The following is a 22,933-nucleotide window of genomic DNA, read 5'->3' on the forward strand; positions in this document are numbered from 1 at the left end:
GAATTCGTTCTTCCATAGACAGGTACAGTCCATAGATTCGTCACATTTGTAAACCATAGCTTCGCTCCTTCGACAAAGGCCCATATATGAAGCAGTTTCAACGAGGGGGGGGGGGGCTTTTATTTAAAATTCATCAAACGTATTTGAGAAGAGATCGTACATTAAGTTGGCTTTCTAATGAATGGTATATGCTGACAAAATGTTTGGGGTATGACCACCATCTTTATACATGATGTTGATAAAGATTGTCGATGATGACCACACGTAGAATAAGACCATTTCTCACTCCTTATGAAAATATAGGGTTACTTAGGGACGGTATTCGTGTCTACAAACATTTGCACGTGACCATTTTACATACACGCTCGTCTATAACCTTCAAAATAATTTTCAACATAGATAAAATAAAATAAATAAACAAACAAATTAAAAAAAGAAAGAGCGCACGAACAAACAAACAAAATAATTTTTAAAAATATTAATTTTGCGTGCATGTGTCACTGAGCTAAATACATGTAAGGTGTTTTCTTATGATTATAGATATTTTAAAATATTTCATATTTTTTAATTGATTGATATAATATTTTTGTATTAAAACATGTTGTTAACAACATAATCTAATTAGACTCTACATTTTAAAGAAAAATCTTCTTTATTTATGAAGCCCCTCTAGTTTTTAGCCGAAGGCTCAAGTGAGCTTTTCTGATCACATTTTGTCCGGCGTTCGTCTGTCCGTCTGTCTGACTGTCTGTGAACTTTTCACATTTTCAACTTCTTCTCAAGAACCACTAGGCCAGTTTCAACCAAACTTGCCACAAAGCATCCTTGGGTGAAGGGAATTCAATTGTTTTCAGATGAAGGGCCATGCCCTCATTCAAGGGGAGATAATTGGGAATTAATGAAAATTTGATGGTATGTTTTAAAAATCTTCTTCTCAAAAACCACTGTGCCAGGAAAGATGAAACTTGTGGGGAAACATCCTCAGGTAGTGTAGATTCAAGTTAAGTTTGTTCAAATCATGACCCCCGGGGGTAGGGCGGGGCCACAACGGCCGACCAAAGTTTTACATAGACATAGATAGGGAAATTCTTTAAAAATCTTCTTCTCAAGAATAACAAAGCCATAATTGATCATAATTATATGGAAGCATCCTCAGGTAGTGTAGATTCAAGTTTGTTCAAATCATGACCCCCGGGGGTAGGGCGGGGCCAAAATGGCCGACCAAAGTTTTACATAGAAATATATAGGATATTTAAAATTCTTTAAAAGTCTTCTTCTCAAGAATAGCCAAGCCATAATTTATCATATTTATATGGAAGCATCCTCAGGTAGTGTAGATTCAAGTTTGTTCAAATCATGACCCCCGGGGGTAGGGCGGGACCACAATGGCCGACCAAAGTTTTACATAGAAATATATATGAAAATTCTTTAAAAATATCTTCTCAAGAATATCAAAGCCATAATTGATCGTATTTATATGGAAGCATCCTCAGGTTGTGTAGATTCAAGTTTGTTCAAATCATGACCCCTGGGGGTAGGGCGGGGCCACAATGGCCGACCAAAGTTTTACATAGAAATAGATAGGAAAATTCTTTAAAATTCTTCTTCTCAAGAATAGCAAAGCCATGATTGGTCATGGGATTACTTTATATTTAAACTTTTTAATAATAAACCAATTTCTACTTTTTCCTTGCCACAGTGCTCAGGTGAGCGATGTGTCCCATGGGCTCTTGTACATGCATCCAGACCATATTCCATTTTTAGCCGGATATAAGAAGTTTTGCTATTTTAGACCGAAAGTGCTGCAGACGGCACTTTAATGCAACATCCGGTGGTAATTTTAGAGTTAAGAGGGGGAAGGGAAATAAACATGTAGATGGTGGTTAGTTGCAGCAATCTACCACTTTGACCATACTTCTGTATTTGACTTGGAGTTGGACTTACCACAGGAAATTTCCTATTTCGTCTTAAACGAATTTCTGGGTTTTGTTTTATTAATAAGCCACATTATTTAAAAAATTTTCTGATAGCTGCAGATCGAAAGCTCTCTGTGATTCTGTGAAATGTGAATATGTTCGACCATTTATTTATTGTGGACATTTTTTTTCCTTTTCAACAGTTGTGATCTTAAATTGCAATAGTATTAATAAAATCATTCTACAATAGTCATGAAATGGTTTTAAAAATTAGTAGAATAACACATTGTGAATGGACAATGGCTGAACATACTGAATGCAAGTTACTTTTACTAACCTGTTGTGTTGTGTTTTTCAGGTTTCTGTTCAAGACTTTACAATCCAGTTATATGAGAGAAACTTACCATGGCTAACTTGTCCTGAAGGTTAGTAAATGTAAACCAGAACACATAGGCGCTTATTGTACACAAGGTTCTCCAAATACCATATACAGGGTTGAATACCATATACAGGGTTAAATACCATATACAAGGTTCTCCAAATACCATATACAGGGTTCTCCAAATACCATAAAAAGGGTCCTCCAAATACCATATACAGGGTTCTCCAAATACCATATACAGGGTTCTCCAAATACCATATACAGGGTTCTCCAAATACCATAAAAAGGGTCCTCCAAATACCATATACAGGGTTCTCCAAATACCATATACAGGGTTCTCCAAATACCATAAATACAGGGTTCTCCAAATACCATAAACAGGGTCCTCCAAATACCATAAACAGGGTTCTCCAAATACCATATACCGGGTTCTCCAAATACCATATACAGGGTTAAATACCATATACAGGGTTCTCCAAATACCATATACAGGGTTCTCCAAATACCATATACCGGGTTCTCCAAATACCATATACAGGGTTCTCCAAATACCACCTCCAAATACCATATACAGGGTTCTCCAAATACCATATACAGGGTTCTCCAAATACCATATACAGGGTTCTCCAAATACCATATACAGGGTTCTCCAAATACCATATACAGGGTTCTCCAAATACCATAAAAAGGGTCCTCCAAATACCATATACAGGGTTCTCCAAATACCATATACAGGGTTCTCCAAATACCATATACAGGGTTCTCCAAATACCATAAACAGGGTTCTCCAAATACCATATACAGGGTTCTCCAAATACCATATACAGCCCTAACAGGGTTCCCCAAATACCATATACAGGGTTAAATACCATATACAGGGTTCTCCAAATACATGTACCATATACAGGGTTAAATACCATACACAGGGTTAAATACCATATACAGGGTTCTCCAAATACCATACACAGGGTTCTCCAAATACTACATCAGTGTTTTCCCTAAGAACCCACTACCGGCCAAATTGACTGCTTCATTTGACAAAAATGCCCCTTTGAAATAAAAATTTGTTGTTCATAAACCTCAGCTCCTTGCCTGTAACAACTGATCTCTAACCCTTTACTTTGAAATAAAGGGAAAACACTGACTATATAGCATATACCATATACAGGGTTCTCCAAACAAGGCAGATCACCAAATTTTTGTGAACCCTTATTTTGGTCAGAGATATATTTACAAGCTAGTGAAAACTTTCATAAAAAACTGTTTAATGCATAAAGTGTAAGCAAGGAAGAAATTTTTGTGAGGAGACGTAAAAAAGTTTTCATGAATGAAACATGATATACACTACTACTAGCTACTGTAGATCACATTTTATTCACGAGAACTTTATTTTCAAACAATTAAAGTTATCTCACGTAAATAAGGCTTCACAAATATAGAGAGATTTACAATATATATGGATCTCTCTATAGGTACCATTTACCACTTACCAGTCTCAGTCAGTCTTCATGAAAAAGAAAAAAATCACCAGAGGACATTTGGAAAGACAGTTTCTTTAATTTCACAGGATCAAATGAATTTTAACCAGTCTAAAACTTTTATCATATAATGATCATGACAATATTACTTCATTTTTTTTTGTACACTTTCAACCAATTTGAAATTATTTCCTCTGAGAGGTAGTCTCTTCAGTGTTTCTCATATTCCTTCGGAGGCTTCTTTTTTCTACATTAATTTCTTCCCTGGTACTGCCCCATTGAAATATTTTAGACCTATCATGGTGAAAATATGTTAAAACAATCACGATCGACAAAATGTTTTTATTACTGGTAATGTGTTTTGTTATAAGTTAAAGCGATCAATACGATCAGATAGAAAATATTAAATTTGAAACCCAACCAAAATAAATCTCTGACAAATGGACCGAATTTGACCGATTTTACCAGTTAGTGCACTAATTAGATTTTCATCGTTTTTGTTAGACAGACCTGTGCTTTTGAGATAGACTGCTCTGTTGCCTATAAGGGGATCCACTTGGTGTCCCATTCCCATTGTAAATGTTCTAAACTAAAATAGTTTTTTTTTTTGAATAATGTTTAAATTTAAAACAAAAAACAATGAACCTATTTCAATATTAAATTTCTAGTTTATGATGTTCACAAATATATAGAAAAAAAATGTCACATACTGTCCATGATATTTGCAGACAGATTTATTTCATTCCTTGTCTTAACCTTAAAAATTATGTAGTAGTAAAGTCTTAAGATTTATGTGGACAGAGAGTAAGAAGAGGGGGGAGGTTAAATTAACAGATGGGTTCATTGCTTTCAAAATTCAGTGTTATATCATAGTGATGAACAAAATTGAAATATGATTTCTTGACCCATTGTATTCTCTTATTTTAAAAAATGGTGTTGAAAATTTAACAGTGTATATGAGAGTAAAGGAGAGAATCTTTTCCCTAAGTTTTTATATATTTTTATTGTTTTTCCCTTTAACATGTTCAATATGGTTATAATCCCAGCCATAAATTACAGCATTCCATTTAATAAATTTAGCAGACAAATATCAGATGATACTTGTTATAAAGTAAGTGAACCACTTACCCTTTTAGTGACATGCTTCAAAAAGCATGAAGTAATTACATGTTTTATATGGCAGAGTGTAGCTAATTGTATCTGTTGAATTTCGCCTGTCAGACTTTCATTGATAATTAGGTAAATTGAAGTGCTACTGTTTTGCAGGGTGGAGTAAAGTCGGAAGCAAGTGTGTCCTGGTTTTGGCAGAATTAGCAACATTTACTCAAGCAGAATCATTATGTCAAAGGTAAATAGAAAGGATCAGGATGTATTTATCATCACAAATACAAATTAAAAGTGTGTGCCTTCTAATACGTGTGGTGGCATATATTTTTACCCCTCTTACTAGATACTGTAACTTTCAATTAATGTACAGTGTAAGTGGTTCAAGTCAGATAGTCACTTGGGTTCTTAATTTTTTATTCAAACTAAAAAGAAAAAAATGGAAACAAGGTTTATCTAAAATTAAATGAAATATTAATGGGACATATTCTTAAGTTAATTACAGGATATCAATCTCCTTTTGTATTTCATAATTTAAGTCACAGACTGTTTGGCCATACAATTTTAATTTCAAAACAATACTTTTTTATTTACATTTAGGAATCACTCTGAAAATTCAAAATTTTTATATTTTATATATTGATTTTGAAGAGAGGAGTGGAGGAGAAATCAAACCAATAGCTGATCAGATATTGACAATTGACATTAATCTTGTTATTTCCTCCTTGTGCTGTTTTATATTCTGACAAAAGTATTCAATCATATCGATAGGCCACCCAAGTCCAAAGACTTCCCATCCTCCTGGTAATGAATTGGAACCTTTCAGGCTTGGAATGAGAAATGAAAACGCCATCTGGTGGTCATGGGTTGTCAGAGATATTGACTTTACGATAGGGCCCTCTTATTAATGATGTTAAAACATCTCGAAGATTTGTTAAAGCAGATTTTGTTATCAACTTTTCTTCCCTCTGTTAAGTTTTATCTTTGATCAGGTGTTTTTATTCTCATATTTCCCCCTTATGATATTTTAAAGACAGTCACACCCCACCCTAAATAACCATTTTATGAAATGGAAAAAAATACTTTCTCTATCAATTGAATTTTTTGGTGGTGGTGGTGGTGGTGGGGGTGGGTCTTTTTTATCCATATGACCATATTTTTGTAATTCAAATCAGAAAAAAAACACTTATTTTTGGAGTCTTAGCACCACACTGTTAGAATATGTAATTAATGTAAGTATGTCAGACTTTCCATCAAGGATTGATGACTTTATAACAGGATTTCTTCTGCATAATAAGTTTACACATTGTTTTGGGCGTTATCTGTTAAAGTTAATTGTTTCAATGACCCTTATGTATTCCGCTATTCTCTTCCATGTGATTTAGCAGGCTTGAAGTGAAAAAGTGTGAACACTCTCATTCACAAGTACTGTATTAAAAAAAAAAAGAGTGAAAAAAAAAATAAATAAAAAGCAAAGCAGCTAATATGTTTAAAAGTTCTTATTCATTACAACAAGTACATGTACTGCAGCACATTTTACTAAAATTATGAATTTTTTTCATAAATTGATGCCCCAAGGAAATATATGCGGTACTAATTTAGTTTATTGGAAATCAGTTTTACATTAACTAAAATGAACATTATACTGCAATTTTATGTGTATGCACTCAAATAGTACAAAAATATATGCTTCTTTTTGCAGTTATGGAGGTTGGCTGCTGAAAATAAGAGGATTTAATCAAAATCAGCAGATTGGAAATTTTATAGAAAATGTGCAATTTCAGCAGAGTGACAAGTTTGTATCCCTGGAAGGATGGGATAACGGGCAATTCTGGATTGGTAGGTGACAAGAAACATCTGATAATTAGCTGACATTTTTATAATCGACATTCAGAGAGTGCTACTGCTAAATATAATCTGTCTAGTACAGCCAACTGGCAGAAAAAGTAGGTCCTAATACAGAAACTGGCAAAGATTTTTTGTAAATGGGTCAAAATTACACTATTTTTCTAGAAGTTATTTTGTCTAATTTATAAAATTTATATTGTGGTCTACACCCTATGATACTGTATCTCTACTAAACATAATTGTAAAGTATGAAACTATTTCTTACAAGGGATAAATTTTTGTGGGCTTTGACTTCATACAAGGAATACATGATAAGTGAAAGGACACTTTCCAATGTAAATTTCATTCATTTTCGGTGTTATTAACCTTGCAGTGGAAAGGTCACTGAATCATAAAAAATTCATTTGATTTTCATGAAGTAGGGAAAGGGAAATGTCTTTCTTTATTTGTCACTATAATTGTGGTTCTTGTACAGTTTTGCAAAATATATGCATTAAAACAGATTTCCTTTAGAGTTTTCAGGAATATTCATTAAGGTTCTGAGCCTAAGTTTGAATTGCATTCCTTAAAGCAATCAGTAAAAGAACTTTTGTCATCAGTAAACATGTTAAAGTTTCAGAAATTCTTATACTTATTGTGTTGTTAACAGGTTTGTTCAGAGATGAAAATGGTCAGTATCAATGGAGTGATGGACAGGTGACAAATGTAGAACGGGGCTTCTGGGCCCTCAATCAACCACTGGGCTTTCAAGATGGTAAGGATTTTGGTAGTTGTTCTGTCACTAGATAAAAACACATAGAAAATGGTCAATGGAAAATTTGCCTAAAACATAAATACAGTCAAACCTGCCTAAACAATCCGCAGTTCACTGTATTAAGTGACTTCTCTCATTTAGCCAGAGTGTGGCTGTATATACAACTTTTTGGTACTCAATTTTTTTCATTGTTTCATTTGTTAAGGGCTACCATTGAAAAACCTTTTGAATTAAACATGTTGAAGAGATGTGTTCATATACCTAATGTTAAGAATTTCATTATTTTCCAAATGTATACCACAAAATATAATATTCCTTAATGCAATGTTCTTGTGCCTTGTAGGTCACAAGCAGTGTTCTTCTATAAATGTACGTAGCGTGAGTGACTTTGGTAAATATCGCTGGTCATTGGGACCATGTGAAGTGAAGTTACCATTTGTGTGCCAAACTGTGCCATGTGCTAAGCAGCAATTCCGCTGCCAAGATGGAAGCAAATGCATCAGTTCTGATTGGTTATGCGATGGAGTTGCCGATTGTCTCGACCAATCAGATGAAAAAAATTGTTCAGGTAAGTTTGAATGAATCTTTTAATTTTTTTGTGTTTTCACTTTGAGAAGTCCTAGCAATTTTATTCAAGTTATTTTACTTTTGTAAACACCTCATTTGAAAGAAACTTGACTTCAGTCTGGGTCACGGGTCCTTCTTATATAGATTGAGCACATGTTACGGTCTGAATATGGTTCATAAGTCCTGCTTGGAAGTACACATGTAATTTTAACCTGAGTCTTTGAGTTACATGGAAAGCTTGAATAGTAATCTGCAGCTGGTTCATTGAGTTGCTTGGGTAGATTCTTGTGATAATCTTAATTGGCTGTTGATTGGACATTAAGTCATGTTTTACTTCCAATCTGATTTGTTTTTTTGATTATCTATCCAGTCCTTCTAAGATAGTCTCAGTACAATATCTAATGTACTGAATCAAAAGTACCCGTACATATTCATTGTCAATTGTCAATTTCTTCAAATACTGTATACATCAGATAAAAATCATTTACAGCAAGTTAAGTTGAGTAAATTCAATTTAGTAAGGATAATATTCACAGTGTCCATATTGGGTTTTAATGCACGTTCATTTTGTGGATTAACTTAAACCAGAATCAAGTTTGATATTATTATTTCAAGACATTAATTAAAGAAAAATAGGTTTGGCTTTGTTTACAACCTTACAACATCTATCAATCTAATGAAAGAGTTAAACTTTTTACTACCCCCGTTTTTATAGAAGCAGTGGAGGTATGAATTTGATTTATCTTGCACTTAAAAAAGTTATTAATGAACAAATGATAGGTGTGATTTAGAATTTTTTTTAAATTTCATTTATAACATTTACACTGATAATTTTCCTGTTCAGTACTTCATTTATCTTGATAATGCTTTTCCATTGATTTTTAAAGATTATGTAACCTGCTCAACACTCAGTAGACCCCAATTTTTCTCTGTCACACACTACTGGGGTGATATTTAATTTGTTGGTAAATGAATGACCAGGATGTACATGGATCTGTTTGTATTTTTCACGTTAATCTGAGAAAGAAACTCTATATCCTATAGCTGTTAAAAGCCTTGATTCGTCCCTATCTGTAGTATCTGTATCTTGTGAAAGGTAAACATGTCAAATACGAGCTTGTCAATGGCTTTTGTCTAAACTTGGAGCTGAAAGGAGGGCGTGGGCCCAAATTTGTTCTTTGTGAAACGCTGTATTCTGTCTATATGTTATTCTTATGGAAATTTTGTACCTCAAAAAATTGTAGAATAGAAATGATGAGCAAGTGTCATTAAATTCTTGAGTTTTTGTATTTGGGACTTAACGTTATTTAAAGGTTTTGAAGGAACATTTAAAAAAGAAAAAGAAATTTTTAAAAATATAAAAATCCTTTTGGCAGTATAAAGAAAGGTTTAAATAAGTAATAGTGTGAACTAATTGTAAGAAATGTCATAATGTCAGCTGTGAATTGCAGATGAAGGTCATAATTTGCGTACATTTAGAGAAACATGTCTGTGTAGTCTTGCTAGTAAGCTAGAACATTAGATACACCAGGCTACCATTGCAGTCTCTGTTGATATAGTTAGGTTGGAAAAAAGTATTCTGTCAGAGAAATTAATTGAAATGAATAAAGCTTGTTTGCATAATCTATTAAATCTTTTTATATATGGAATCAGAGGGTAGCATTAGGTGAAAGTTTTAGTTCTTCGGATGTGATTAATTTTACTCTTTACTTTTTGGGGGGGAACTAACTTTGGGAAGGGGTTGAGGTACTTTACTTAACAAATGGAGCAGATGCAGAGCATTTTATTAAATGTGACAGTTTTAGGCTAAATGCTAGTTTGATTATTAGATACTCTGAAGTTCTCACTTCGTACATTTTTTTTTCCTTCTCACTTTAAAGAGACACTTTAAAATTGGACAGGTCCAGAATTATACTTGACGTGCTTATTTATGTTTATAACCTATTTTGTTTGGAAGACAGTAGACCTCCCATGCAATTTTATACATGCAGATGCATTAATTAAGTCATTAAAATTTATTAGCAAAGGGAAGTTTGCAGGTATTTATTCCTAAATGTGACATTATTAGTCGTGGTCTTTTGTAAGAATGTTCACCGTCCTGTTCAAGAGAATTATAATAGTTTCTGTAACACATCTTGGAATGAAACTATAAGAATTGCTTTTTTGTGTAATTTAGGGGCTCAGATTTTATTATAGTTTAAGGCGGGGCACCATTGCTGTCTAGATTTTAAGGGTGAAATAGGATAACTTGTTAAGTAAACTTGCAGTTGAAATGTCGACAAAAAAGAAAGCTGAATCACAGTGATATTGCTAGAAAAAGTTTGGAATGAAAAGAAAAAATGAAATTAAGTTTGTGGAGAAAGAGTGCAATAATTTCTCTGTATATTAGGTGCCCAGGCATCTTCACATGACAGGTTTTGTTAAAAGTCCTTGGAGGGAAAAAACAGACTGGAATTTAATTTTAAAAGTGCAGCAGATCAATTATTTTGAATTTGATTGATGTTTTAGAATTTGTCAGAAAAAAAGTGACATTTTTTCAAAATGGATTCTTTTATGACTGCAAGTTCCATGAATTGTGAGAATATAATATAGATTGCATTCCAGGTCATCTACAAAAGTTGTCACAGAAAGAAATGCTGGAATGTAGAAACCCTGATACACATATATGAAAAAATCCAGCTAACAATTATGATTTTGATTATTTTGATTTTTGTTGTTGTCAGGTTATTGTGGCAATACATATCAGGGAAACACTGGAACATTCCAATCACCGTATTATCCTCATCACTACCCACCCTTCTCATCCTGTCAATGGGACATTCATACTCCTCTTGGGACAAGAGTCTATTTACAAGTAAGACAAACCCTCAGGTCATTTTACAAATTTCTGAGTGCAGCAAAACTTTTTTCTGGTAATTAATATTTGGATGAAATTCATTTTACAAATCTTTCTGAGTACAGTAAAAATGGTTATATATGGATAAAACAAATTATGGATTTATGGGTCCCATGGACTTTGCAATATATACCTGAGTTTACTATACCATCCATAAAAGAAAACAATAGATCTCGTTGAAGTGTTATTCAGCATTGGCGTCGGCAGCAAATTGAAAGTGGGGGGGCTAAGTGTAAAAAAAAAAAATTTGTACCTTCAAAAAAACCTAACAAGCAATTAAAAAAAAAAAAAAAAAGGAAATAATTCATTTCCCAAACACGAAAATCCTATTTCGTGGGGGGAGGGGGGGGGGGTTAGGTTCGAACTTCAGTACCAAAAATTTTTTTCCAAACACCACCACTTTCCCCATTTTTAACCTATACTTAGACGTATCTGTGGAAAGTGGGGAGGCTAAACCTACGAAGATATGTTCAATGTCTATACTAAGTAATATATTTGGAAAAAAAGTGGGGGGCTAAGCCCCCCCTAGCCCCCCCGGTTCCGATGCCTGTGATTCATGGCAGAAACACTAAATATGAATATAAATTTTGTTTGATTGAACATTCTTTTTCTACTTTTAGTTTGAAGCTTTTGACTTAGAAAATGGTTATGATGTTGTCAGCATTTATGATGGCCGCTCCATGTTAGATCCGCTGGTCGGAAACTACAGTGGAAGCAGCATTCCCATAATTCCCCTCTCCTCCAGTAACAGCCTTGTAGTCAAGTTTCTCTCGGATCAGGACAATCAGACCACTGGCTTTAATGTCACCTGGTTTGCAGGTGAGTTAAAAAAAATAAAACAATATATTGACAATCACAACATTTTTTTTAGATGTGTCCTTTGGACTTTCTGTACAATAACCATTGCTGATAACCTTATTCCTGAAACAAATGAAAGACTCCTGTTTTCTCAAAGATAAGTGTATGTTGAAAATATATTTTGAAGTTGAATGCCAGGTTTATTAGTATTGGTTTAAGGTACATATATCAGTTTTGTTCAACACAAGTTCATACTGATGTAAAATACAGAACAGTTAATTAAGGTGTGATGAGAGTGGATCATTGTTTTGGAATCTCAGCTTTATGAACCATTCCTTAGTTTTTGATTTTTTTTAATACATGTAATTAAGATCCAATAAATCTTAATATCCTGTAACATTAATCCATTTCTAGATGACATATATAATTTAACATAATGGAATTTTATTTTTACAAAAGAAGTTCTGATCATGGATGATATATAAGTGACATACATTTCAATATTTAGTTTGATGTACGTATTATCATCAATCATTGGCTTTGATATCGAAGGTGCCCTTCATTCCTCAAAAGAATCAAAAAAGGTTTTAATTAATAGTTTGAATTAGGACAGAAACTTAATTGTAACAAAAAAGGTGACTTCCCTAAAATCTATTCATGTCTTAATTGATGACCTTTAATGATTGTTTGGGTGTTTTAACCAAATTTTGGTTTTTGAATTTGAAAAAAAAAGAAGAGAAAACCACAGCTATTTACCTTCATCTTAATCTTAACAGTATACATTGTACTAGTATATTAATTTATTTGTATAGGTCTTGTGTATTGATCATCTTAATAAAGAATGTATTGCAGTTGATACTCATTTTTACAGAGGATTTTTTGTTCAAAATTTGAAATTTTAATTAAAAAAAAAATGTATAAAGCTTGGGATAAAATCATAAAAGGTTAATTTTTTGCTCTATTGTCTCCTAAAAATTGCAAGAAATAGTAGCTTGGTTGTTTTCTATTTCTTGGTTAGTTTTTTTTTTTAAATCAAAAAAATTATTGCAAATCCCCAATCTTTGATTGGATGCAACCTTTATTCAAAATATATAAAACTCAGTAGGTTTGAAAGATTTGATATTCTTAATGCACAAGTTGATGTGAACTTGACAATAAATGATTAATGTTATTTTCCAAAAAGTTGCAGCATACCAGTGCATTTGGTTTCAGTTCAGTTCTTTTAACTGCTGCTTCATTCCCTGCAATTTTTGTGGAATGATTTATTAAATATCTTGGCATGATGAAACACCCTTTGCTTAATTCACACTATGTACTTTATAAATAAGAGACTGCATTTAATTAGAGGGAGTAAACCTTTTCTGCAGTAAGCTTTTTCCCCTTTGTCTGTGGGGAGATATTTATTTATGGAGGGATGGGGATCACTCTTGATGTGGAAAGATTTTAATTGTGTTAGATATCTCCTGGTATCAATAAAACAAGGGTGTGTCTGATGAAATAACCTGATGAAGTCAAATGACAAAGCTACTCACAGCAACAGAAGCCTGGCATCTGGAGATTTAATGGAGATCGCTTCATAAAATGTTCATTAGGTCTAAGTTTATAGAGTCTGATTGGGGTATATGTCTGGTAAAAAATAATGTGATTTACAGTTTCAGCAAGTCTTGAAGCAAAAAAATTACAGGGAAAATTATCTTTAATAAATGCAAAAAAAAAGTGCATAAAAAATAAATTGCTATGCATTGAAAGTCCCCAGATTCATACTGAATAATGAACTTGCATATAACTAGTTTTAGAGTAGAATTGTTATTACGTGATACATGTGCATACACTAGGAAAAATAATTTACTATGCAGCAGCTATAAACAGAGATTCCAGAGTGAAAGTGTGTGAATCATGTGTATAAAAAAGCATCTGTCTTTTTCTAGATAGCCTGACACTTGTTAGTTACTGGAAGAATGTTTAGGGAAACACCTAGCTATCATCACTAAAATGAATTACCTATTTCCTATGTTTTAGCAGATAACAACTTCTTTTTTCAATAGATGAACAGAGATGTTTTATTTCAATAATTAGTTATATTATATGAACCTCTGTTTGAATATAGGACCAAAAGTCAAGGTCACCAAATTTTTGTTCTAGAATCATGTGCAGAATTCAAAATGTGCATTATATTGTGTGTAGAATTAGTTAGATGTGTGACTTACATATCTTTTTGTGTCGCCTTTTTGAGGTCCCAAATTGGCGGAGGGAGAAGGTGACCTTAAATTGAGGTACAACTAGTAGACATTTTTTCACAGTCACATATTTTGTTACCAGCTAAATACTGTCTTTTATTTTATAAGGTCCGACACTTTGATGTACCAAAGTGTGACCTGCTTGTGAAGTTTACACCTTTTGCATATTACATTATGTCTTGTTGAGATCTTATACTTTAAGTTAAGATATACATTTTGTGATTTGAATATAGCTCCTTCAGCCTTATTGAAATATCACATTACTACAGGAACCAAAATTAACTTTACTCTGTTTGGGTTTCATATTGTATTTCCACATTGTTTGAGGTACAAACTACAAAGTGTACCTTTGATTTTTTTGCATAAGTTACAAGGGTACACCTGGTTCCGTTCCACCCTGTTGTAAGATGTGTACCTTGTTCATTTGAGGTTCAAGCCTGTTAGAATAAAGTTTTACCCTCAGTTTTGTTGAGGTTCCAGCCTACTAGCTTAAAGTTGTACCCTCAGCCCGATTTAGGTCCCTCATTGTGTCTTTTCAAAGCGAAACTTTGGTTCCCTTGATATTTCAGATTGTTAGAAGTATTAACTTTGTAAGTTGGGTCCAGAGTTCTCATATAGTGTATCTTAGACCTTATGCAAGTTCCACATTATTAAGGTCCCACTATAGCTTCTAGATTGTATGATTCAATGTGTACTCTTGAGGCGGTTGAGATGAGGAAATGCATGATCATGATTTAACTGATATTCTGATAAAACATATGCTATTTTCAAAATATCTATTATTGCTTTTTTAACACATCACATAACAGATTCTTTCAAGAAATAAAAGATATTTCAATCGGCATGAATGAGGCCATTGACCTTTACTTAAACGGAAAATATAAAACCATTTTCAGGAAAACAGCAAAACTTGCTTTGTAAAGCCGTACATCATGCTTAGGCATACATCATGCTTTATAGAGAAATTGTTCTAAGATTAATAAATATGACACTTATATTGAAATGAACACATTGTAAGATTTTGAGAGCTGTTCTTTATCAAGGACAGAGTATAAAGTGTTTTCACTACATGAATGTAACGTGTGGTAGTTGCATAACAGCATTCCTTTGATTGCCTTGGAGTTTACCATGGAAACCTGTAGTGCTTTCTGGGCCCCACCCTTTCCTTATTTACTGCATCTATTTGCTGAGTTTATGTTTTGTGTATAGTACCAGCTTCATTTGGGTCTCTGTTCAAATTGTCTTGGCAATGGATATTCCATGATAATTCCCTAGCTTTTAGAGGCAGTATCTTGTAAAATTGTAGATTTTGGCGTATTTTAATCATGCTCACGTACTACGCTTTTAAGAAATAATTATGCTGGGTGTGACAACTTCCTCAATGTCAAGAAATACTTTAAATAAAGTATTATAATTGATGAGAATATTTTTTTCCCATCAATTTGAATTCGTACCCTGAGTCCTTTCAGTATTTTTTTTTTTCGCCTTTCTTATCAATAGAATTTGTAATAGATACCAGCAACAAATGACATTTTACTGACGATTCTCCTACGATATGGCAGCTTCTGGGGTCCGTTATCTTGTAGAAGACCCCACTAATGTCAGGACTGACAAGGGCATTCCGCTGCTGAAGAATGCTCCTGATACTGGGAGTTAGGCAGATCAGATGTGTGCCAGAAATAAAGGGCCCCACTAAATGGCTTCTTGTTATGTTATCTCTTAAATGTGATGGGTGACCTCCCTTTCTCAAGTGATTAAGATTCTAGTTGGCAAGGGAAATAACTCTGTCAATATGCATAGAATACAATTATAATTTCTTTCCCATGAAAAAAGGTTATAAAATTTTTTTTTGAGTTTTTTATAAAATTGAATTATAAATTCGTATTTGTGGGAATTTATCCTTACTTTATGTATATTAATTGTTTATGTTATGCAGAAAGTGTAACAAACGATACAAAAGACTGCAACTTCTTAAAATAGATTATTTCCCATGTAGGAGTCAGAGGGGGTAGTTTAAATTAAAAATTTGCGTCAACACTTGGGAGCTTTTCTGTGACATCGATTCAGCATAACAAAGACTTGTGTTATTGTTGTCAATGATCGATTACCAAGGCATGCAAGAAATAGCAGCTCCACCCAAAAAAATCACAAGCCTGTATAAATATTCTCCAAGTACATCTCTCTGCAGGAGAGAGGAATCTACAGGGGATCTGTTTTAGAATGGATTAAACAATAGCAGGCTGGGCTCAACAGAGAATATTGTACAAGGCTTTTATAAATACTACCATAAAATGTCATTTAGAATGCATTTATAAATAAAAAAATACTACCATAAATTTTGGTGCTTCATATAAGATTTTATTTGAAAATCTTAGCAGGAACAAAAAAACTGTTACTTAGGTGCATGGTTTCAAAGAATACTTAAGGGGGAAAATGATGACATCATGCAGAATCTAATGTGTAGCTTGACATTTAAATCTTTATCAGGAAATGAAAGATTGATATCAATTTTTGAACATTATCAATTTCTGGATTCTCGGTCCACCCAAAACAGCACAGATAAGATGAAAAAACAGTTTGACTGTTATAAATCTCTTAAAATAACAGGCAGCTTTTCTTGGAGAAAGAGGTGGAGATGTTTGTACAAAAGTGAAAATAGGATTTATCTCCATCTTGTCCTGTCTTAGTGAATTCTGACAGTTAGAGTTTCCTTGTTGATCAAAACTTTGGGTTTATGAATTCAGACAGAAAGGTCTTTATGTAATGGTTCATGTTTATTTTCCCTGCAGAGATAAAAAAAAAAGGTTTTTTTATGGAAAAAAGTGCACACCAAGATGATTAGTGTGGTAAAATAAATGGATTTTGTACATGATGAGAATTTTTGTGTAGATGGTGAACTGAACCATTCTGTGTAAATTTCACACTGATTGTAGCCATTAATGACACAGAGAAAAAGAGATTATTTGCATACTTTTAGACACACCCAAATATCTATTCTCATTTTCTATTGATGTTGATTTAATGGTTGATAATAAAATAATGAACATTATGTTCAAATTTGCAAAGGAATAATCAGCTCAACAATTTTTTAGCTCACCTGAGCCAAAGGCTCAAGTGAGCTTTTCTGATCAAAATTTGTCCGTTGTCTGTCGTTGTTGTCGTCGTCGTAGTCGTCGTCGTCGTTGTAAACTTTTCACATTTTCGACTTCTTCTCAAGAACCACTGGGCCAATTTCAACCAAACTTGGCACAAAGTATCCTTAGGTGAAGGGGATTCAAGTTTGTTCAAATGAGGGCCACAGGGGAGATAATTAAGAAATAATGAATATTTGCAGTCAAGAACCACTGTGCCAGGAAAGATTTAAGGAAGCATCCTCAGGTAGTGTAGATTCAAGTTTGTTCCTGGGGGTAGGGCGGGGCCAAAATGGCCGATCAAAGTTTTACATAGAAATATATAGGAAAATTCTTTAAAAATCTTCTTCTCGAGAACCACTGTGCCAGGAAAGATGAAACTTATAGGGAAGCATCCTCAACTAGTGTAGATTCAAGTTTGTTCAAATCATGACCCCTGGGGGTAGGGTGGGGCCAAAATGGCGGATCAAAGTTTTACATAGAAATATATAGGAAAATTCTTTAAAAATCTTCTCAAGAACCACTTGAAACTTATAGGGAAGCATCCTCAACTAGTGTAAATTCAAGTTTGTTCAAATCATGACCCCCAGGGGTAGGGGGGGGGCACAATGGCTGATCAATGTGTTACATAGAAATATATAGGAAATTTTTTTTATGTATCTTCTTCTAAAGAACCACTGTGCCAGGAAAGATGAAACTTATAGGGAAGCATCCTCAACTAGTGTAAATTCAAGTTTGTTCAAATCATGACCCCTGGGGGTAGGGTGGGGCCAAAATGGCCGATCAAAGTTTTACATAGAAATATATAGGAAAATTCTTTAAAAATCTTCCTCTCAAGAACCACTGTGCCAGGAAAGATGAAACTTATAGGGAAGCATCCTTAACTAGAGTAGATTCAATTTTGTTCAAAGTATGACCCCTGGGGGTAGGGTGGGGCCAAAAAGGCCGATCAAAGTTTTACATAGAAATATATAGGAAAATTCTTTAAAAATCTTCTTTTTCTGAGGAAAGATGAAACTTGTAGGGAAGCATCCTATCAAATTGGGGCAAAAATGGCTGATCAAAGTTTTACATAGAAATATATAGGAAATTTTTTTAAAAATCTTCTTCTCAAGAACCACTGTGCCAAGAAAGATGAAACTTATAGGGAAGCATCCTTAACTAGAGTAGATTCAATTTTGTTCAAAGAATGACCCCTGGGGGTAGGGTGGGGCCAAAATGGCCGATCAAAGTTTTACGTAGAAATATATAGGAGAAATATATAGGAAAATTCTTTAAAAATCTTCTTCTCAAGAACCATGGTGCCTGAGGAAAGATGAAACTTGTAGGGAAGCATCCTCAGGTAGTGTAGATTCAAGTTTGTACAAATCATGACCCCTGGGGGTTGGGCAGGGCCACAATGGCCAATCAAAATGTTACATAGAAATATATAGGAAAATTCTTTCAAAATCTTCTTCTCAAGAATAACAAAGGCATGAATGATCATATTTTTGTGGAAGCATCCTCAGGTGGTGGACATTCAATTTTTGTTCAAATCATGACCCCAAGGGGTAGGGCGGGGCCACAACATGGAATCCAAGTTTTACATAGAAACATGTAGAAAAAAATCTTTAAAATTCTTTTCAAGAATAGCAAAGCCATGATTAGTCGTGTTCATATGGAAGCATTCTTGGGTAGTGTAGATTCAATTTTGTTCAAGACATGACCCCTTTGGGAATAGGATGGGGCCACAATGTAAGTTCAAATGTGAAGGGCAATAAAGCCACAGGTAATCAAAGAAATATACATGCATCCTTAGTTAGTGAAGATTCAAGTTTGTTCAAATCATACCATCTCCCTTTTAAGGATTGGTTTAGACCACTACTGGGTTTAAACTTTTCAACCATAAACTGATTTCTGCTTTTTTCCTATCCACATTGCTCAGGTGAGCGATGTGGCCCTTGGGCCTCTTGTTTCCCTTAAATTTGATTTTGCAGTCTAACAGAACAGGTGCAGTACTTTATCGTTCAGTGACTTTCATATTAGACTTTGATTAGGCTGGCTAGTTGAATCCAGCACCTGATAATTTGACAGTCCTGTCAAATATTTCACAAGGTTTCACTAATTCTTATTCTGAGATTCCCGTCAGCTGTGGAGCCTTTTTTAGTTAGGTGTTTTCTTCACTCCTATCAAATTACTGCTCTAGGTCTTCAAACCCTTGAGATAATCCTTTCAAGAAATAGATAGAACAATTATAATTTTGGGCGTAAACATTAATTTGATGCTCTCTGAGTTTGAACTTGTTGGAGTGAGAATTGGCTCTGTTAATCCTCCTGCAGAGAATTACACAGCATCTGTGTTCACTGCACTAAAGGCTCAGGGAGTGTCACAACAATCTAAGAGCATGCTGCGTATTTATTTATAAACAATTCTCATTTTCTGTGCAATTAAGAAAGTGAAAATAGCTGTTTAAGTTATAAAACATGTCTAAAGCTTTGCAATACAGTTAGAGTTAAAATTGTTTTATACTATTCTGGTTTATATCTTATATATCAAAAAAGAAACTAGTACATGCAGACATGTGAATTTGAAGAAAGGAAAATCTTAAATAATTTTTTGTGTAAATTCAGTGAAACAGATTGTAAATATACTTTATGCCAAGGACTTTTCCTGGAACATATGCCAAAAATATTTTTTTAAAATGATGATTTAGAAATAAAGGAAGTTAGACAAATAGAACTGGAAATAGTTTCTTTTTAACAGATAAGCCTCCTGATCTCTATGATACATTTGAACAGAATGGTTACCTGCGACTTGAAGTTTGAAGTTTTGTGTAAGAGGGAGAGCAGGTTGATTTAATGTGTGTCTAACATGATCCTCTGTGGACCGGTGACAGGCCTGGAGTTGACACACCTCATGTTTCTGGCTTGTTACATTCCTGTTACAGACCGTGTAAGGCTGTTGTGACTGATGTCTCCGTTTGTCATGACAAGACTTTTTATACAGACTCAACAACCCCTCAGTTGTCTCCCAAAGCTCTGACTTGTGTCCTAATTATTGTGAGCAGTAATTAGTGTTGTCAAAAGCAGATCGATTTCAGGTGCAGCACATTAGTGTATCTGTTAAGCAGGTACGTTATATGGATCCTGGTCTTTAGAGGAAACAATATTCTAATATATTTGTAATATTTCTTTGATTTATCACTTTTCTCCTTTACATTTTCTCTGCAAAAAATTTTTGAAATTAACTCCTTACAAAGTCTAATAGAGCAAGCTAATTCAGAGAATCTGTTTCCACCTGCTTAAGAAAAAAAAAGAAAAGAAAATACATGCATGGATGGATGGGGGGAGGCGGGGTCAAGGGAGGCACATAAAGAAGGGAGGGTGGAGCCATGGTAAAATATTTAGGCCAAATTTCTCATAAACGCAAAGGCTTCTTGAGATGTATTGCCCTGAAATGAAAGTTTTACACACATACACTGAGAATGTTTTTTTTTTTTTACCTTGACCTTTGACATTTTGACCTGAAAATAAATAGGAGTCTTCCTCAGGCCATAGGATGTTGTATCAAGTTTCACTGCAAGATCTCCAAGGTTTCTCAAGATATTGCATGAAAAGGAAAGTTTTAAAATAGAATTTGTGACCATGATATATGACCTTTTGACCTCAAAATCTGTAGGGACCTTTCTTAGGTCATGCTTTTACATGTTGGGAAATAAATTATATCTTTCATTCCAGTTTTTAAAAATTTTAGGTTAATTTACTTAATGTTGTACTTTATTTTGTAGTTGCCATTGAGGGCTGTGGTGGCACATTGAATGCTACATCCCAGTCTCAGTGGGTTACCTCCCCTGGTTATAAGAAATCTCAGTATGTTAACAACCTCATCTGTGACTGGACGATCACTGCTCAACAAAACCTGATCTCACTACAGGTAGGTGTCTGGACAATCACTGCTCAACAAAACCTGATCTCACTACAGGTAGGTGTCTGGACAATCACTGCTCAACAAAACCTGATCTCACTACAGGTAGGTGCACTGGACAATCACTGCTCAACAAAACCTGATCTCACTACAGGTAGGTGCACTGGACGATCACTGCTCAACAAAACCTGATCTCACTACAGGTAGGTGTCTGGACAATCACTGCTCAACAAAACCTGATCTCACTACAGGTAGGTTTTCTGGACAATCACTGCTCAACAATATTTTATCTTAGAGCAGGTAGGTGTGGCTCAGACTTGTGCAGCAATTCTCAGACTGTAAATTATGTCAAACTGGCAAGCCAGTGAACTGGGTAGAGTTAATGCAATATAGATCATCTTTTAAAAGCCATGTAATCTTATATTATAAATAGCATAAAAAGTGATTTTCACAAGTTCAGTCAGTGAAAAAAAGAGATTAAGTTAAGTGGAAAATAGGAAGATTTACATTGAAGTGTTGAAGTTTGCATTAATTTTCAGGTTTAATTAACATGACTTGAATCTAACGGATGATGACGTGAAAAAAGTTTAAACGAGTTTTTAAATGCAAGATTATGTACTATATTCCAAAAGTAGATAAAAAAAAATACCAAAGCATGTTCAAACTGAAAAGCAAAGATGAAGAAGTAAAGTGTGCGAATAATAAAAGATAACTGAGAAAGAAGCTAGCTTAAGATATCTCAGATGTGTTGACATTTTTTGTTAAGAAGTGTAATGTAGTTTTTAAAAAAATGTGTTACAATAAGCACATGGTACATTTGATTCCCCAAGAAGTTATGAGAACTATATATTTCACTGCAACAGCATTGTTTTATGCAGTTTCCTAGAATTAAATGCATTAAATGGAAACGCTTAGATTGAGTTTCATGTTGTAGATTGAGGATATTTCCCTGGGGTCAGGGGACTGGGTGGAGATTAGAGATGGGGACACGGAGAACTCGGCTCTGTTTGGGAGGTACACCGGTGAAACTTTACCTCCCGTTATCATCTCTACTGGTCACTGTCTCTTCATTCGGCTCCAGGCCGACAGGGAGAAAGTCGGGAGAGGATTCAACATTTCATATAAAGCAGGTACGTGTCAAAAGTTGTGTGCCTCCATTTAAATGTTGAGGTCCATGTCAGTCCTGAGAAAAGCATGTTACCCCTCCACTGAAGTGGCAAGACTATTCCACTAATAAAGCTCTTCTGTTGTCTATAATATCTAGTCTTATCAAGCAAAGGTCATATCAAAAGATTATAGATCATATACATGTACTTAAAAAGCAGAAAGTATAAAAATGCATTGGTTTATTATTCCTTTAACATTTGTTTATTATTCAGGGTGCAATAATATCATAATAAACAAGGAAGCTGCCATTATTTCATCTCCTGGCTACAAACTGGGAGCCTCGTATCCACTCAGTCTTCAGTGTTCATGGCTCATCACCAACCCACGTAATACACAACTCACCATCGTATTTGACGACAACTTCGACACCGAAGTGGACTTTGATGTTTTAACAGTAATTATTTGATAAAATTTAAACTACTGTAGAAGCACAAATTTTCGTGGGCATAAAATTTCGTTCATCGGTAATAGTTTCGTGGGCATTTAATTTCGTTGTTTTAATAGTAAACCTATTCAATATATAGTCATATAAAATTTCGTGTGGGATTTAATTTTTTATTATAAATTTTTTTACGAAATTTAATCAAATATTTTTAAAAAGTGTTGTTAATTTATCAAACATTTTAAAAAGTTTGATTTTTAAGCAAAGTATTATTATTTTTTTCTAAGAATGAAGTTCAACCATGTTTTAAAATCAGTTTTATTTCTACTTACTTATCAAAAAGTTGATAAACTTAATAAATATACATTGT

The 22,933-nt window shown here is 34.0% G+C and overlaps 1 protein-coding gene across 1 annotated transcript in view; it reads left to right on the forward strand.

Annotated features, from left to right (window-relative positions):
• Window positions 1-22,933, forward strand: part of LOC134268024 (uncharacterized) — a 61,885-nt gene that overhangs the window by 5,868 nt on the left and 33,084 nt on the right. The window contains 10 exon segments of the mRNA XM_062750227.1: window positions 2,275-2,341; window positions 5,043-5,124; window positions 6,583-6,719; window positions 7,378-7,482; window positions 7,826-8,050; window positions 10,773-10,903; window positions 11,566-11,764; window positions 20,878-21,023; window positions 21,949-22,144; window positions 22,394-22,575. Of these exon segments, the coding sequence (XP_062606211.1) occupies window positions 2,275-2,341; window positions 5,043-5,124; window positions 6,583-6,719; window positions 7,378-7,482; window positions 7,826-8,050; window positions 10,773-10,903; window positions 11,566-11,764; window positions 20,878-21,023; window positions 21,949-22,144; window positions 22,394-22,575 (1,470 nt within the window).

This window comes from Saccostrea cucullata, unplaced genomic scaffold, assembly GCF_032062105.1.
Source record: "Saccostrea cucullata isolate Sc308-1 unplaced genomic scaffold, CSIRO_AGI_Scuc_v1 ctg416, whole genome shotgun sequence".
NCBI lineage: Eukaryota > Metazoa > Mollusca > Bivalvia > Ostreida > Ostreidae > Saccostrea > Saccostrea cuccullata.